This window comes from Pleurodeles waltl, chromosome 7, assembly GCF_031143425.1.
Source record: "Pleurodeles waltl isolate 20211129_DDA chromosome 7, aPleWal1.hap1.20221129, whole genome shotgun sequence".
NCBI lineage: Eukaryota > Metazoa > Chordata > Amphibia > Caudata > Salamandridae > Pleurodeles > Pleurodeles waltl.
The window spans coordinates 1,380,182,821-1,380,201,426 of record NC_090446.1 but is presented as its reverse complement, the minus strand read 5'-3'; the positions used below and the strand labels follow the sequence as shown (position 1 = coordinate 1,380,201,426).

General features: G+C 48.8%; 1 protein-coding gene across 1 annotated transcript; it reads left to right on the top strand.

The window, feature by feature from the left end:
* The first annotated feature begins 7,973 nt into the window (after positions 1-7,973).
* LOC138246357 (cyclin-dependent kinase inhibitor 1C-like) lies at positions 7,974-10,204 on the top strand. The gene is made up of 3 exons (XM_069200881.1): positions 7,974-8,469; positions 8,812-8,931; positions 9,485-10,204. Exons 1-2 carry the CDS (start codon positions 8,058-8,060, stop codon positions 8,922-8,924), a joined length of 525 nt encoding a protein of 174 aa, XP_069056982.1. The 5' UTR covers positions 7,974-8,057; the 3' UTR covers positions 8,925-8,931; positions 9,485-10,204.
* Positions 10,205-18,606: the final 8,402 nt, after the last annotated feature.

Here is an 18,606-nt window from a genome sequence, read left to right as displayed (position 1 = left end):
ACATTCTGCTCCTAAATTGCACTGGAATTGGTATTTTTGGAAGGGAGGGCAGCGGTGGACGTTGAGAAAGTCCGAAACATTTATTATTTTGGCTAGTCAACACGAGCTTCATGATGACAAATGTACGCGTCATTCTTAGATTTTAGAGCCATTCTCTGTTCTGCCCACCGCTCCCTACGTCACTGCGGTGCATTTCTGCACCGTAATAGCCTTTATCGGGCGTGTATTCGCTCCTTTGCTTCGCCTTCTCTATTGAAATCTTCATATTTGGGGCTTTTGTCCAGAAAAGTTAATTGAAGGCATCTTAGGAGAGTATATATGCATGATTCAACCTTTTACAAAGTTAAACCTCAATCTTGACAGGTACCTTATGATTACATACGATTTTGGCCTTATTGCCGTTAGCCAATCACAGAGAAGAGATGTGTGACTCATCGGTTAATCACACGCTACTCATTTAAGCACATTGCGAAATTACTTATCTGTCACTCTGGGCTCCTACCTTCTTACCTGTAACAGCGGAAAATACTTAAAACATGCCACAGGGCATTGATCGCATAATTGACTGGAGACAGGGCTGATGGGTCCCACATTTTAAGAGGTTACAGTGCTTGTGACGTCACAGTTACATTTTGAAACAAATGTTTATGATGATTCAAACCTGATTCCAAGGTTTATCAATGCCTGAAATGGGAATGTCCGGCACCCAGTTGCCAGATAAGGTTGTAGGAAAAGGATATTAATTCTGTCAGGCATACAACCATTCTTTCCACTTTAAGGCCACATAAGTAACCATTTAGAAGAGGTACAGAATTGATTTACAATACAGCAGTAGTAACCTCAGCCATGGGCCCGCTGTGGAGGCATATTGAGGGGTTTTACAGGATTAGCACTATAAAATAGCGATGGAGAAATCTAAGGGGAACAGAGCCACCTAAAGCCAGCAGAGAAGTCATGGGAGATAAGAACCTCTCACAGCCTGTGAGGCCTGTGTGGGAATGCCTTAGATCCAGGCCACCAGCAGCCTGTGGAGGCGCCTGAGAAGATCTGGCGACCAGGAGGCGTTGGAGAGATCTTAGATCCATGGGGTAGTTATGCAGGGGCCTAAGGGGATCAGATCCACCCGGGGTCAGCAGCGAGGTCCACGACAATAAGAACCTCTTGAAGTTTGTGAATGTGCACGACCAGGGACACCAAGAGGCACATGGAGAGCTCTCAGCTGGTCGAAGCCACAGGCTACCTATGCAGATGTCTATGGGGATCAGAGACAAGAAACAATGAAGCGGTCTTGGAGTGGTGCGGGGGTCAGAGCCGCCTGAAGCCTACAGAGGATTAGAACCTCTGGAGGCCTGTGAGTATGGCTAAGAAGATCAGAGCGACTAGGAAGCATGTGGCGAGGTCTCATACGATCGGGGCAACCAGGAGGCCTGTGGCTGGATCAGAGGATCAGAGCCATGGAATAGCTGTGCAGAGGTCTAAGGGGCTCAGAACCCCCAGAAGCCTACAGAGAGGTCCAGAAGGATAAGAACCTCTGCAGGCCTGTGAGGTCTGTGAATGTGCCTTCGAGCTTCAGGGATACTAGGAGCTCGTGGGTCTCACAAGATTAGGGCGACCAGGAGACATGTGGTGAGTCTCCGATGAGCAGAGCCATGAGCTAGCTCTAAAGGGATCAGTACGGCAGTCCTGGTAAATGTGAACCCTCTGGAGGTGCATGAATATGTAGGATTAGGGCCACCCGAAGGAATAAGGGGATCTGATTTACCCAAGGTCTGTGAAAAGGTTTAGAAGGATCATACCCAGCGAAAGCTTTATATAACGCAGACCACTTCAGACAGACATCCGAGTACTGTACAGCAGGTATAGACAGCAAACAACGTTCTAGATGCGCTGCTACAGTATCTATGCAATATATGCATGCAAAGTTACAAAGTCGCACTGAAAGAACTTTCTTTTATAATGGTAAGAAGAATACGTTAGATTCTTAGTGATTCCCATGAAGAGAAGGCAACATTGGTGTGCGAAGTGATCCGATAACATATACACAGATCTTCATATAGTCAGACTGGGAGTATATTCACACATAGAAGACAGTATGTCTGTGGGTTTTATCATAACCATAAGGTTCTGTGAGTAAGCTTACAAAGTAGGCATTTCCACTGAGGAGGGATGTTGGTACAGGTAAAAATCACAAGATAGGGGCATACACTATATCCATTTTATATTTGTAGATCGTGTGATGGAATTTATTGTGTTAGGTCAAAGCATTTGAGACTTGTTTGGAGCTATAAAAAGAATGGGTCTGCCAGGACGACTGTGGAGAAGCAGAGAATAATGGAACCCACTGGAGGTCTGTGAAGAAGTCTAAGTGGATCATAAGAGCAGTTTAGAAGTATAGGAGGATCAGGTCGGTGGCACCAATTTAGTCCTGTGGAGAATTCTAAGAGGATTTGGCCACAGGAGGCCTGTGGAGAGGTGTAGAGGGGTAAAACAACCTGGACACCAATGGAGCGGTCTAAGATGACCAGGACCATGACATGGTTTGTGGAAAGGTGCAAGACGTTCAGAACCACTGCAGCCACATGGCGGGGGGAGGGGGTACAGGACTTCGAAGGTCACCAGTCTCCCCTGTTTTGTTTTCAGTATTTTATTGCTACTAGCCAGCCACTTTGTGGCTGCTTTAAATAGACTGAGATGCAATGCTGGTCAGAAACGCCACACTCAAAGTAGTATTTAGAGGTCACAGCATGAGTGTTAAGGGTATATACTGGAATAAAAAGACTCACCTTGATAGCTAGCAAAGCCACCTGAGATAGCTAGTAATGTGATGTGGTACAGAGCCACTGAGGTGGCTCAGTACCTTTGAATGAACCCAAAAAGCAGGTATTATAGGTAGTCTAGCTGTGTGGGCCAAGAGGCAGTCTCACATAAGGACGAGCTTTAGTTTGTGAGTCCTCTGACTAATAATGGTGTAACCATGTGTCCTTCCAGTGCACAAATGCTACTGGTTTCTGATGGCTGTAGACTTCGTGAGGACAGGGCCTTTCTTAAGTCTTATTGTAGTTACTTGCTTAAATTAACCCTTTCCTACTCACTACCTATAATGCCTTCACAGTATTCTCTAAATTCCATAGGTGGTAGATCTGCATACAGAGGAACCTATTTACAATGATGTCTTCTTGATTTATAGTGTAGGTTGCTGCTATGGTTCAGGCACTCTGATGAGACTGAGAGCCACCAATATACCTGCAGAGAGAGGTCGAAGGAGGCTGAAGGCAAGCCAAGATTCATGCGGAGAGCTCATGGATGATCCTGTATGTATAACGTATGGTTATTGCCAAGGCTACTGGAATTATCGGGCAGAGGAGGACCAAATTATGTGACAGGTTGACTAAATCATGTGGCAAGAAAAGGCAAATTATGTGGAGTAATGCAATACATTTTCTAATAGTATTACTTAATTATTTTTTAGATAGGTAAACACAGTCTGAGCAATGGTTTTACCTCATTAGTACCACTTTAACATCAAAATCAAGCTATAGGCAACAGAAAGGTGACCAGTTAATATTCGCAAATTGCCTTCCAATGTGTGCCACCAAGTGTCACTACGTTTTTAGTAACTTTTGGCCCGTTTAAGCTATAAACATTGTTTTGACGTTGAAATCTGAAGATTGTGCAGCAAATAATGGGTTTTGTGGCAAATGCAGCAAATCTATAATTATGCAGAAAAAGCCATGGCTGCAAAATCTCATAATCCCAGTGGCCCTGGTTATTATACAGAACAAACCAAGCTGGGGAGCATCAGAGCACTGTACATGATGGTGGTTCTAAGGAGATGATGCAAGATTGTGTGTTTCTATTGTAGTGCACGTATTTAGAATTGCGCTTCACATATTTACATTTTAAGCACAGAATCAAACAATGATGCGTCAAGGGCTGAGGTCAGGATTCAAACCTGGGTTTTATAGTTGGCAACATAGCCACTAAAGCGCAACTCATCCATTTACTAGACTTGCAAAAATGCCTATGAGAAACTGGACTACCAGGGGTCCTGTGAAGAGATGCACAAGGACCAGAGCCACTGGAGGTCTGTGGATAGGCGTAGGTAAATCATGGCTACAAAGTAGCCTGTCTAGAGCTCTAGGAGGGATTGAGCTGCTGGTGAAGAGGTCCAACCAGATCAGGGTCACCAGGAGGCTTGTGGAAAATTGAAAAGGGTGATAGTCACTGGAAACCTAAGGAGAAGTCTACAGAATCTCGACCACCAGGAGGCCTGTAGAAAGGTGTAGCAGCGCCATAGCCACTGAGGCCGATGAGAGGTCTAGAGACTTTCACCCACCAAGAGGCCAGTGGCGAGGTCCAGAAGGGCTGGTGGCAATTGGAGCCTGTGAGGAGATCAGGACAATCTGCACCACTAGGAGGCCTGTGGAGAGATATATGATGATCTCCCAGGCGGAGTGCAGGGAAGCATGGGCCGATCGTGGAATCAGGAGGCCATTGGAAAGCTCTAAGATCAGGGCCCTTCACATGCCTCCAAGGTAACAACATGATGTTCATGGGTCTTCATGATGGGAAGATTCCAACATGTGAGAGCTGACCCCTTCACACGGTCGTGGTTCTCTTGAACTGAGCAATGTACCACTCACGTCTGTGGAGTCAGTGATGCAGATGGGATCTGTGGTCGCTTTGGGCATCTTTTGGATTGAGTGATGTAATTAGCTCTTACTTCTGTAATGGAGTGTGGGCTCCTAGTGTTAGTTAAGGAGATAGGGCACAAATCGATTTTGGGGGTAATTGTTCTGTGGAGTCGAGTGTGTGTATTGGAGTTAGGTCTGTGACGAGCAGAGCGTCTGGAGTGAATAATGTAGGTAGTGCACACGTCTTTAGAGTGTGACAGTAGTGTCCTACTCAGTAGAATGGTGATCTCTTTGGAAATCAGTGATGTAGCTAGAGTAGACTGTGACGTCACTGATGCTGATAGTGCATAGATCTGTAGAGAAAATACGAGGACTCTTGCTGGAGTGCAGCGCTAATGCCCAGGCCTGGGGGGTGGTGGGTCCTTGGGAAACCAGCAATAAAAGTAGCGTGAGGATCAGAATTGAGATCAAACATTTTACTTTCAGAAAGATGAGGGCCAACATATTGTAATTATATAGCGCTTACCATCCCTGACGAGGCATTGAAGCACTTTTTGGCAAGTAGCACGCCACTCCGGAACCCAAAGTGGATTAGTGGTGGATTACTATAGGGACACATAAGATGTTAATTGGAGCAGTGGACACTGGAGTCTCTTTGTTGGACTGAATGGGATAGAGGAGGGAAGAGTCTAGAAAGGGTTATTTGGGAGATCATACTAGCAGTGACGGCCCGTCCTTTAGGGCGGAGGGGCCACGCCCCCCCACCTTTTGCCCCTCATGAAGAGTGTTCATAGACACTCTCCATGTTCAGGTCAGGCAGCCAGGAAAAGACATGCGTGATTTGCGCACACTCCTGGCTGCCTGAGCTGAACTTTGCTGGGCTGAGGAGATCACAGCTCCTATGCGTGTGACCTGGAGGCCCTCCCCTGGGTGACGAGGAAAGCATCACCAATTGACAATCTCCCTGGGAGCTTCAGTTTAAGCCCTGAAGTGCCCAGGGCGAGTGTCAATCAGTGACACTCCGTCACAGAGTAGGGTGGGGTCAGCAGTCTCACTCTGTGAGGAGGCTGGGACTGTGATGTTTTAAATTGAATGTTTGGTGCGCGCGTGCATGTTTGAGTGTTTTGAGTGTTGTTAATGGATGTGCGTGCGTGTGTGTGTGTGTGAAAAAATGAGTGTGTTTGATCCTTTAAAATGAATGTTTGGTGCGTGCGTGCATGTTTGAATGGTATGAGTGTTGTTAATGGATGAGCGTGTCTGTGTGAAAGAATGAGTGTGTGTGTGTGTGTGTTTGTGTGTCCCGCCCGCCCCCCTCCCTCCTAAAGCGGCCGGCCGCCACTGCATACTAGTAAAATGAAGTTTGGGATGAGTCAGAGAGTAGGGGTATAGGAAATATTGAAGGAGGTATAGGATGAGACATAGAATAGTGAGTTGGCGAGAGGTATATGCCCTGCTGCTGTGCCTCCACAAAACAGTTGCCTGACCCTTACTGGTGGCCAGACTGAGCCCGTCTCACCATTCCCCTGCTTACTGTTCACAGATGGACCCTACACGGTCTCCAGATTTGCCCTTTCTGTGCATCACTGACATTCCTACGTACCCAGATGTATCCAGTCTGCCCATGCCTTGCCTACATGTAGGTGAAATCATACTACTCCCTCCTTAATGTTATATGTTGACTGCTGTAGCCACCCTTTCCCAAAAACCCACTGGCATTATTGCCACAACACTGACGCCACTGATTGCAGACTCGTTGGTGGGCAGTGTATGAGGGTGGCACGCGTTGGCATGGGCGAGATGGCAGCACGGTGGGGTGGTATAAGGAGCTTGCAGTCGAGCATGGAAAGCAGGTACTGCTGGACGCTGTAAGAAGACAGCTGAGCCAATGACTTTAGGCCGCTGAATCGTGCTTTAAATGGGCCGGTACTCTCCGGTACTGAGTACCGGCACTTTTTTATTTTGAGAGGGAGTGAACCGGCACATCTCAAGAAAAACGTAATACTTTGAATTGGAGAGTACCGGCACTTCTCAGAAACAAGCAGGTACTCTGGTGCAAAGTACCTGCACTTCTATTTTTCCATTTAAAGCACTGATAAAGTCACCCAGCGCATAGAAGTGATACCACTCGCGCTTTCGAGTATCTCCAGCTGGGCACAGAGCCTGCCTGGTCTCCAGCTTTGTCCCTGCTCTCACAGTGCTCCGCTCCCTTACGTTTGTCCCGGAACTTAAAAAAAAATCATTTTTTTCTGCACACTCCTGCTTTGGGACATGTGCGGCGAGCGGACTTGTTCTCCTGTGATGTCACTGCAATTGGATTTACATAGCGCTTACTGTCCTTGACGAGTCACTTGTACATCATTTCTATCGTGTACGGGGAGGCTGAGAAAGGCAGAAAGAGAGATGCCGTGGGTAGAGCCCCCACTAACACCCTTCCACGCAGCGACACACGGGCTAATCTCTACTGCGAGGCTGCAGGCCCTGCTAGGGTGATGACGGGGGGAGGAGGTGTAAATACTTAGTGGATGCCCTCCTGGTCTGGTGTTAACTAGTTGTCCGTGGTAGAAGGCGGCGCTAAGGGACCAGCACCTGCCAAGCATCCCTGTCCCTAAAAGAAATACAAAGTTGTCATGCAGACACGACACTTGGTGCGTCAGTTCTGTCGCCCCTCTTTAGAATAGGAAAATTAACCATTAGGGCTTGAAAGCGGCTCGGAACGTATTCAGCATTTCCAAGTGTTAGGTTAAAAAATATACAACACCGTAACTTGTTCTTAGTGAGGAGAACCGGTGCCAGCCATTCTTAGCAGTTAGGGGCGGGGGGTGCTGGACTGCCAGGCCCCGGGGAGAGAAAATCCGCTCGGAGGGAACATTGTGTTACAAGGAACAAACTGTCCCGAGGGATCCGACTTCTCAGAAGCAAAACAAGGGCTCCGCCTTCTGAAACAGTTAAACATGATGGATCTGCGCCTCTGCTCCCGCCTGGGCACAGGGGGCACCTCGAAGGACGCATTCTTTTCTATTATGTTAACTGTAGGAGGCGTTTATCTGCCCCCTCGGCTGTAGCCCCAGCCATGCGGGGCAAATGACAGATTTTTTTTTTCTTAGAGAAGCCATGCCTGCCTTGTTTTCCTAAAGGGTTGCTGTTTTTGCACTGGATTGAAGAAGGAGGGGGGAGACCCCGTGCTCACGTCTGAGGTTGTGGGGAGGGGCCAGGCCCCACGTGACGGCTAGAGGAAGAGGGTGGGAGGTACCAGCCCCCGTGTGGTGGCTGAGATTGTGGGAGTGGCCACGCGTACTGTTGTTTTCCCCTCCGGCTCTCCCTGTTGGTATATAAACCCAGGGACGGTTGCCCAGGCAGGTTCTCAGCCAACTCAGTGTCCTGACAGCACAGCGGCCTCTGTGTGCTTGACACCTTCCTGCCATCATGTCCACCTCAGCCAACAACATCGCCACACCTCTGAGGGAGGAGAGGCCGGCGCCCATCAGCCGGGTGGGCATCGTGCCCCCGCGAGGAGCCTGCCGGAGTCTCTTCGGCCCCATTGACCACGAGGAGCTACGGGGGGAACTGAAGCGCCAGCTGAAGGAGATACAGGCCCGGGATTGCCAGAGGTGGAACTTCGACTTCCAGGCGGACACCCCCCTCCGTGGCACCTACTGCTGGGAGGCCCAGGAGAGCCGGGACGTGCCCACCTTCTACCGAGAGACCCCGACGGAGGAGAGCCGGAAAGAGAACGGGAGTGGACGAGCCTCCCCCGTAGCCGTGGCCAAGAAGGGCAGCGGTGCTAGGGCGGTGGTGCCAGGAGGCAAGAAGAAGCAGAGCAAGAGTATCATCACAGGTAAGGGCATTATACGAGGCTCACGGGGGCATGGGTACCACGAGGCGAGAAAGTGCTGCAGAAGGCTGGGCAAGAAGAAGTGGCACGTGGGAACACGCTTACAAACCTCATGACCTGTAAAGCGGTGGTGGAGTGATGGGGGTGGACATCTCGGAGTGGAAGGACCACCCTCCCCCCCCCAGTCTGACAGGAGGCTGTCATTTGCCTAATCGAGGAAATATTGATAACTCTTAAGATTGTGGGTGGGGGGGGAGGGGTCATAGTAGACTGCCTGGGAGCTTGTGACACCCCCCCAGCACCAAGCCTACAAGCATTAACACTGTCTCCTTGTCTTTTCCACAGATTTCTTTCCCAAACGGAAGCGCACTTCTGGCAGCAAGGTGCCCGGAGATGTCTGTGGCGCGCACATACCCCTGCTGAGCATCGAACAGACGCCCAGGAAGAAGATCCGGTAACAGCACGGTACGTTTGGCACCCTACTCTAATCGACCCGAGACAGCAGCGCGGTGCGCGTTTGGGTTGACGTGAGAGGCGCTAAATTCCCGTTAGATGACCGCGTGCACACGTACTTCGCTGGTGCAGTATTTGTGTACGGACAGGACACGTGTCCTGCGGTTGTAGTAGTAATAGTAGTGGGTGTTGGCTGCATGTGACCAGCTTGGAGCGGTGTTGCGCAACGCACAGGCCACTCCCAGGGAGGGACTTTAAAAAAAGCTGCAAAACAAGTTGTATTGGCGGGAAAAAAAGAGGCTGGCGATTGGACGGGGGGTGGGTGGTGCGTACAGGGCAAGGATGCGGAGGGGCTGAGCCATGGTGCGAAGGGGAGTGGGAGGAGGGATTCCAGGCGCACGTGAGCGCTTTTGCGCAGGAGTGGAGGAGGGGCTGTCCCTTTGGGTATCTTGATGTGCTGACATTCTTTACTTGGGGGAGGGGGTGCTGCTGGGAGTCCGTAAACGGCAGAAGAGAAATGCCCGAAAAGAGCTTGTTTTTTAATACGTTTTCTTCCTCTCTGTAGGGTGGCTTCATGAGAAACCAGTTCCGATAACCAAAGAGCGGAGAGCGCCGGGGTCACGGTGGCCCCCCGAAAGAAGCGGAGGGCGCTTTTGCAGGATGGACCGACGTGGCGTTTGTAACCGGAGAGACTGCCCTGCGACGGCCCTTATACCCCTAAAGACTATTTGCCGATCCATCTGACTTTCGGCACCCTCGCGAGGGACGTGTGGGGGGGCCCTGCCGGCTGTGGTCTTTCGAGAGCAGTGCTCCTTTCTTGCTTTAGGTGATAGCCTCTTGGCAGCAGAGCCCCCCACGGACAGTGCTCCCCATCTGTGCCCAGTTACTGTGAATGTTTAGTACTGTAAACTGAGCCCCCGCCACCCCCGGGGGTCGTACGGCCACTGTATGTAGCATTTCATCGAGTACGTTTTACCCTTGCACTGTTTCTATCCCCAGTTAAAGCCTTGTATTGTAGGCCTAGTATGCTTTGTACAGTTACAATGTAAAATAACCAGACTAAGTATATCTTTAAGTTATATATATGTATTTATATAACGAGCATGTTGCGCCGGTAGGCGCTATAAGCCATAGTATGGCTATGATTAAAAAAAATACCCTGTCAGGATGTCACACGTTCATCTCCTTTCGGAGAGAAATGCATGTCAAGTGCTTTTTTACGTTTATAAATTGTACAGAAAGTGAATATATACAGAGAAATATATGATTTTATACTTTTTCAAGACTGGATCGTTTTGTGCTGTTCTTTTCGTGCGTGGGTGGGGTACGTTTGACACGATGTTTCAACGCGCTGTCATTTTAACGCACATGGTGGTCTGTGTGTGTATTTGGAGTGCAATGATGTGTGTGGTTGTTTGTATTCGTGCTGTGACAGGTGTATGGTTGTCTGTGTGACGCTTGTACCTAGGCACGCTTGGGATGACTTGACAGCGTCCTTGGACAGACGAGTCTCTACCATAAACAGGCGATGGCTTGGCAGTGCCTGTGCGCGCGCGCACACATACACCCACCCACATACCTACCATCTGGACTCTGCAGTCCGGGCAGTGTTGTACCGCCATTCCCCGCAGAAATTTATAAGGGACCCCAAGTCTCCGATATCTGACAAATATCCTTGGGCTGAATGTGGAGGTAGGTGGCTCAACGGCTGGGTGCACCCAGCGCTGCCGGGGTCTGCGTTACGCCCCCGAGGCAGTGCCATAATTAAGGGTTTACGATGCCAAGCCTATTAAGTTAATAGTGTAGACCCGGACTGTGTCAGTCCTGTATTGATACACATGAAGTTGCTTTCCGAGCCTGTTTGTACATAGATGCGGGCACTCGTGTGTAAGTGGATTATCAGGCTAGTGCCCAGAAGCAAGCTGGTCTCTGCATCATCCAGAGCTTAATACACACATTGTCACTGGGCTCTGCCAGTACGCGAACTATGATAACGCAGAGTGTGCAGCTGAGCTGTGCCAAGCTTGTGCAAGAATAAAGGAATGTTTGGGACCTGTAGGTTTCCGGATTCATGCAGGGGTGCAGCTTCCATTGGTGTGCAGTGGCACCGGGACACGACGGGGCCCACTGGACTCGGATTTCTGCTGTAGTTCTCAGTTCTGTCACCAGCTGGGGGCCTCTAGCCATTGCTCTAGAGCGCAGGGCAGAGAGGCTACCCCGCCAGTTGGGTGCCATTTTTTGTGCACGTTAGTTAGGTGTCGGGACTCCCGTCTGCGCCAAGCCGCTTTGTGGAGGAGACGGGAAGACCGAGATAGCTGTGCACTGTGGCGGGCACAGAGGATGGCGGAGGGCACAGAGCGGCCAGTTAAGCAGCTGCTGGAGGGAGAGAAGGAACTGCAGAGGGAGAGGGGTAATTGCTCGGGGAGAAGTGCAACGTTGGAAAAAAAAGAAAATAAACGGACGTCATATGTCATGAAGCCCACTCGCAATAACACGTGTTAGGGTTTGAAAGCTTCCCCCCCCCCCCTCCATCCAGTCCCAAATCTGAGCCCTGGCGGGTTTGCACAGCTGTGAGGAGGCCGACCCCTCCAGGAAAACGCCCCCCGCCATGGTGTCACCGAGCTGGGTGATGCATGACGCCTGAGAAAGGAAATTAACCCGAGCCCCCTCTCCATCTGGAGGGGTGGAGGGGCAGACAGCTGATATTTTGAGGACTGGGAGAATGCAATAAGGGCACAAATACAGTTACAATAAAATGCAAACTGGGATAGGAGTACTCATGGGAAACAGAAATATGCAAATGGGGTACACAACATGCTGATATGATCGTGCATTAAAGAGCATTTTTGGGGACGTATACGACTAATGACGTGGAACGGAAGTCAATAGTTAACCTAAGTGGAAGGAGTCCAGTGTGGCCCGCAAACAAGTAATTGGACGAGCCCAAGCTGACACGGAGGAGAAAAAACACCGCGAAATACCAATTAAAGAAAACTTTTAACCCTCCTAGCCCCCACCCCCAAAGCGCTTGACACTATATACAATATTTTACAAAATACTGGCAGTTGAGATGACCTATTATACATACTTATGGGCTGGAATAAGGCTAAACCAAAGTGTTGCGTTGTAAGGCTGCACGTGTACAGCATCCATTTCAGGACATCCTCATTTCTCACTCCTCTTCCATACTTCTCATCCCTACTTCTCTTCCATCATCCCTACTTCTCATCCATCATATATTATCCCTACTTCTCATCCATCATCCCTACTTCTCTTCCATCATCCCTATTTCTCATCCCTGCTTCTCATCCATCATCCCTACTTCTCATCCATCATCCCTACTTCTCATCCATCATCCCTACTTCTCATCCACCATACATCATCCCTACTTCTCACTTCTCATTCATCATCCCTACTTCTCATCCATCATACATCATCCCTATTCCTCATCCCTGCTTCTCATCCATCATACATCATCCCTACTTCTCACTTCTCATCCATCATCCCTACTTCCCATCCATCATACATCATCCCTACTTCTCATCCATCATTTCTACTTCTCATCCATCATCCCTGCTTCTCATCCATCATACATCATCCCTACTTCTCATCCATCATCCCTACTTCTCTTCCATCATCCCTACTCCTCATCCCTGCTTCTCATCCCTACTTCTCTTCCATCATCCCTACTTCTCATCCCTCATCCGTGCTTCTCATCCCTACTTCTCATCCATCATTCCTACTTCTCATGCCTGAGCCATCATCCCTACTCCTCATCCATCATCCCTACTCCTCATCCATCATCCCTACTTCTCATCCGTCGTATATTATCCCTACTTCTCATCCATCATCCCTACTTCTCTTCCATCATCCCTACTTCTCATCCATCATCCCTACTTCTCATCCATCATCCCTACTTCTCATCCATCATCCCTACTTCTCGTCCACCATACATCATCCCTACTTCTCATCTATCATACCTACTCCTCATCCCTGCTTCTCATCCATCCTACATCATCCCTACTTCTCATCCATCATCCCTGCTTCTCATCCATCATTTCTACTTCTCATCCATCATCCCTGCTTCTCATCCATCATACATCATCCCTACTTCTCATCCCTACTTCTCTTCCATCATAACCTCATCCCTGCTGCTCATCCCTACCTCTCATCCATCATTCCTACTTCTCATGCCTCCGCCATCATCCCTACTCCTCATCCATCATCCCTACTCCTCATCCCTCAGTCATACCCACACATTTTCAGTTTTGTGAAACGCACCTTTACACTGATTGGTTAGGAACAGCCAATCAGAGTTGTGAGAGAGAGCTGCATTCTTACAGCTCTGCTGGTTTGGGAAATACAAGGAGCCCACAGCCAGGGCCATAAATCAGCTCTTGGAGAAAGGGTTATACAGTTCATTGAAAATCTTTTTGGTTTCAGAAAAAAAAACACAGCTCTCAGGGATAAAAGCAGCCTCAGATGTAAATATGTAACTTGTTACAAATAAAAAGCAGGCTCAGATTTGAACATTTTATTTGTTACAAATAAAAATGAAACCAGAAAAGGTTTGAATGAATTGGATTGCACTGTCACCAGAGTTGATTTTTAAACATTTTGTTTCTACATATGAAACTGAAACCAGAAAGGTTTTCAGTTGAACTGTAGATGACCTGTATAACCCTTTCTCCAAGAGCTGATTTATGGCCCAGGCTGTGGCTCCTGGTATTTCCCAAACCAGCAGAGCTTTCTGCAGAGGCCTGTGCAAACAGAAAAACACTGAGTTAAATAAAATGAAATATTGTGTAGCCTTGAATTCACTGGAAACAAACACACAGTTGCATTTCCTCTCCTCCCTCTTCACCCACCATGTGCAATGAGGAGGTTGCTTTTCATTGAAATAGAATGCAGCTCTCTCTCATAACTCTGATTGGCTGTTCCCAACCAATCAGTGTGAAGGTGTGTTTCACAAAACTGAAAATGTGTTGGTATGACTGAGGAATGAGGAGTAGGGATGATGGATGAGGAGTAGGGATGATGGCTGAGGCATGAGAAGTAGGAATGATGGAAGATGGATGAGAAGTAGGGATGAGAAGCAGGGATAAGGGATGAGAAGCAGGGATGAGGGATTAGAAGCAGGGATGAGGGATTAGAAATAGGGATGATGGATGAGAAGTAGGGATGATGGAAGAGAAGTAGGGATGAGGAGTAGGGATGAGGAGTAGGGATGATGGATGAGAAGTGAGAAGTAGGGATAATGTATGATGGATGAGAAGCAGGGATGATGTATGATGGATGAGAAGCAGGGATGATGGATGAGAATCAGGGGTGATGGATGAGAAGTAGGGATGATGGATGAGAAGTGAGAAGTAGGGATGATGTATGATGGATGAGAAGCAGGGATGATGTATGAGAGGCAGGGATGATGTATGATGGAAGAGAAGCAGGGATGATGGAAGAGAAGCAGGGATGATGGATGAGAAGTAGGCATGATGAATGAGACGCAGGGATGAAAAGCAGGGATGATGGAAGAGAAGTAGGGATGATGGATGAGAAGTATGGATAATATATGATGAGAAGTAGGGATGATGGAAGAGAAGTAGGAATGATGGATGAGAAGCAGGGTTGAGAAGTAGGGATGAGGAGTGAGGAATGAGGATGTCCTAAAATGGATGCTGTACACGTGGGCTGTTGTGTACTGGGCATTTTTTATGACATTAAAAAAACCAAAAAAAAATGGATTTCAATTTCTCTGTTCTATTTTTAGAACCATTTTTATGGACTTAAATCGACCATAAAAGCTATAATTTAAGCATCGAATGCAGAAATGGACTTTTGATTTTAAGCAAAGGAGTGTTCTGGGTGCACAAGAAAGAAATGGAAAGGGCAGGGCTTTAACTGGGACTGAAAAACTGGGGTGTCTCTAGGAGGCGTGTGGCCTATATAATTAAGGGCGTGGCTGAAAAACATGTATGCTAAGAATCTGCGTTTAGCATAGTGTGCCTCCCTACTGGTGTTTCACTGCTTCTGTCATTTCTTCCAGATATGTAAAACAACAACTGACATTACACCTAAAACAATCCAGGGCTATAGGCTTTGTCAGTGGGTAGTTGCTAGAGGTAAAGAAGTACAACAATGGCTCTTTTATATATATAATATTGAAGATGCTCTGGTTCTGAAATGAGACTGTGAAACAGCTATAAATAGTCTCTTTGAAGTTATATCACAGGCAGTGAGGGGTGGTACTGTTTCCAAGTGAAGTTAGATTTATTTTCATCCCGCGGTTGAGGGCATTAATGGGGAGCCCGGTAGAGACCCGCCTCAGCCCCTGCTTTTTAGAAATATCAGTGCTGAGCACTTGCAAGACCCGGCCCAGTTAAAGCACTGGTGAAGGCATACAATGGGCCAGTAAATTGAATGTTTATACGTGCCGCTGATTACCAAAATCTACCGTGTACCTGAAAAGAGATTTCTAGTTTTAGTAGGGCTCTGGTTTCTGAGTTACTCCAGCGGTGACGTGAACCTTGGACTGGAGACGGACACCTCCCTCCCAGGTTGCTAGTTTGTATTTGTTCTGGACTATGGCGAGGACGAGAAACTGTTGATCTTTTGGGGTGGATTTCTCAATTTTGCCTTAAAATCAGCCCTCATCTGTCCAATGCTGGCAGTAACCAAAGAGAGGAGAGGGCGGGGCACGTCTGTTGTGGGTAATGCCCATCAGGCCCCTCTTCTCAGGAATATATGTTTTATTTATATTTTCTGCTTTATTGATTTTTTTGGGTTACCGCTAATCTTCTAAATCTAACTTTGAGACAATCCTTCTGTCAGTTACCGCCACGGCTGTTTTTTAAGTAACTGGGAGGAATTTTTATTAAACGTATGCATCTGAAAAACGTCTAAAACTGAAGAAGAGATGAGGGGTACAAACAGTGGCTTGGGGAGCCTGACGTGGGCGACGTAGCGGAGAGACATAACGGGGCTGGGTAGGTGAGAAAGAAGAGAGATTTAAGAGAGATTTAAGAGGCGGCGAGCGAAAGGGGACGAGAAAGGGAGGGAGAGCATGAACAGAGAAGAAGGACGAGGAAGATAACAGGTGGCTGAAGAGGCAACACGGGGTGACGCTGAAAAACGGAAGGAAATGAGAAATGTAAAGATGGGATGATGAGGAGACAGAAACCGGATGACATGGGTGAGGACTGTCACTGGATAGACTAGACAAGGGGAGGCGCGAGGGAACTAGGGATGGGCAGACTGGATTTGGGGCAGGGTGAAAGTGGAGAGACGGAAGGGGGCAGAAGATGCAGAGAACAGAAGCAGGAGGCTTGAGAAAATATAGGGGGACACGGGAAAACTGGGGAGGGGGAGGGAGAGGGGAAAGTATATAGGATGGGGGGAGAAGAAGAATAGGGTGCACAGGAGAAACCCTGGGTAACTGGTGATGCAGGCACTCAGAAGGACGTGGGAGAGAAAGGCAAGCAATCGATAAGGAGAACCTGGAGAGAGACACGCGGAGGGCAGGGAGAGATGGGGACAGGAGCCATGTGGGGAAACAACAACTGAAGAGGCACATCAAAGGACCGGGGCGAAATGTAACTAACTAGAGGGGTGTAAAAATGAGAGTAATTAGAAAATGAGCAGGAAAGAAAGAGCCTGCAGGGAGAAGAGGTATAAATACACAGACGGGTGAGATAAGGGAGACCGGGAAGAAGCCGGGGGAGGTGTGGGGGGAGCTGCGAGAGGCGACTTGTGGGAGAGCGGGGTCGAGCAGGGACAGAGTCAGGGAAAGAGGACGAGTGCACAAGTGTGAGGGGGTGTGGTACGGCAGCGGAAGGGAGAAAAGTGGAAAGAAGAGGCAGGAAGATGAGGAGTGAAGGGCCACACGGCTGTGGAAACAGAGAATAATATGGGTGGAATGATGGGGGGTTGGGAGGGGGCAAGACAAGGGAACGAGAAAAGGGAAGCGACAGGGAGGACGAGAGACAGGGAACAAAGAGCATCTGAGTGGGGGTCCAGCACGTGGAGGGGGCTCCGCATTTGCTTACACCCCCCCACACACATATAAACAGAGGGTGCCATGGGGTCAGGAGGCTGCTGTCAGACAATAGGCGAGGACAGTAATTAGCATTTTGGGTAGCAGCTGGCGGAGGAGAGGCTGGCAACCCTTCTCCCCCGAGATGACCCATTGTCCTGCGGGGACAATGCCCAGGGGGTGGAGGGGGGCGCAGAGTGTGCCAGGGGATTGTGCTGCAAAAGAGGGGTCTTTGTGATCGAATTAGCCATGGCAGGAATTAGGTAGATGGGCCGCAGGACACTAATAGCTGGGATGAGGCCGCCTGCCTTCAGAGAGTCGAATGAGACGGTGTCAGAGAGATGGAGTGCCCTTACCCCCCGCCACCCTCCGGCACAGAGTGCCCACAGGGCCATCTGTGTCCGTATGTCTACACTGGTACCAGCGGTAGGCCGCACGTGCATGGTGACTGCCTGCAAGGAGGAGTTATGCCCTCGTCAGGGGTAGTCCGCGCGAAATAAATACACTTTACTGTTCAGTTTTAGTCTCAGTGATCTGTCAGAAGCTCTTCGACCCCCACAGGCTCGCTCCAGCCTTCCAAGTGCACCGTGCGCACCGCAGCCCTCCTGTACATGTCACACCACACGCGTGCATTAACCAGCATCCAAAGGCCTGCTCCCAGCTTCAAAGTGCATGGTGCCAAGTGTGAGGGGGTGTATCAGACCTTCCTGCTTATGTCAACCCTCACGAATCTATGAATCCACCTCACACCACAGCCCGAGCTTCACAGTGTATGGTGCCAGGTGTTTGAGGGGGTATTATGTACCCCCTTGTTTACGTGAAACCTCATGAATACATTAAACCACCCGACCCCAGCCTGAACATCGAAGTGCGGGGGGCTAGGTGTGAGAGGGTGTATGATATACCCTCGAGTGTATGTCGACCCTCACGAATATATCAATGCACCCCTACACCCCACCCTGAGCTTCCAAGTGTACGGTGCCAAGTGTGAGGGGGTGCATTAGGCCTTTCTGTTCGTATCAAAACTCATGAATATATTAATCCACATCACAGCACAGCCTGAGCTTCAAGGTGCATGGTGCAAAGTATTAGGGGGTGTTTTACATACCCCCTGTTTATGCCAACACTCATTAAGATAATAATCCACTCCCACACCCCAGCCGTAGCTTCTAAGTGTATGGTGTGGTGTGAGAGGGTGTATTATAAACCCTCATGTGTACGTCAACCCTCATGAATATATGAATGCACCCGAACATTGCAGCCAGAGCTTTAAAGTGCATGGTGTGAGGTGTGAAAGCGTGTATTATATACCCTCCTGTCAACCCTCATGAATATATTAATTCACTCCCACACCCCTGCCTGAGCTTCTAAGTGTATGGTGCCAAGTGGGAGAGGGTGTTTAATACCTCCCTGCTTATGTCAAACCTCACACATATATTGATCCCCAACCCCACACCTCAGCCTGGACATCAGAGTCTATGGTGCCAGGTGTGAGAGGGTGTAAACTCCCCTGTTTACGTGAACTCTTATGAAAAAATTAACGCCACAGCTTCAAAGTGCGTGGTGCCTTCTGTGAAATTGGGTACATTCCTACGTAAGTGATTGCTTTTAAGGGTATTAAACACTGTCAAAGTGAGCCGTTGATTTACTGTAACAGA

Coding starts and splice junctions, on each gene's coding strand:
- LOC138246357 (XM_069200881.1), top strand. CDS start 8,058: ATGTCCACCTCAGCCAACAACATCGCCACACCTCTGAGGGAGGAGAGG. Junction 8,470..8,811: donor GAGCAAGAGTATCATCACAG/GTAAGGGCATTA, acceptor TCTTTTCCACAG/ATTTCTTTCCCAAACGGAAG.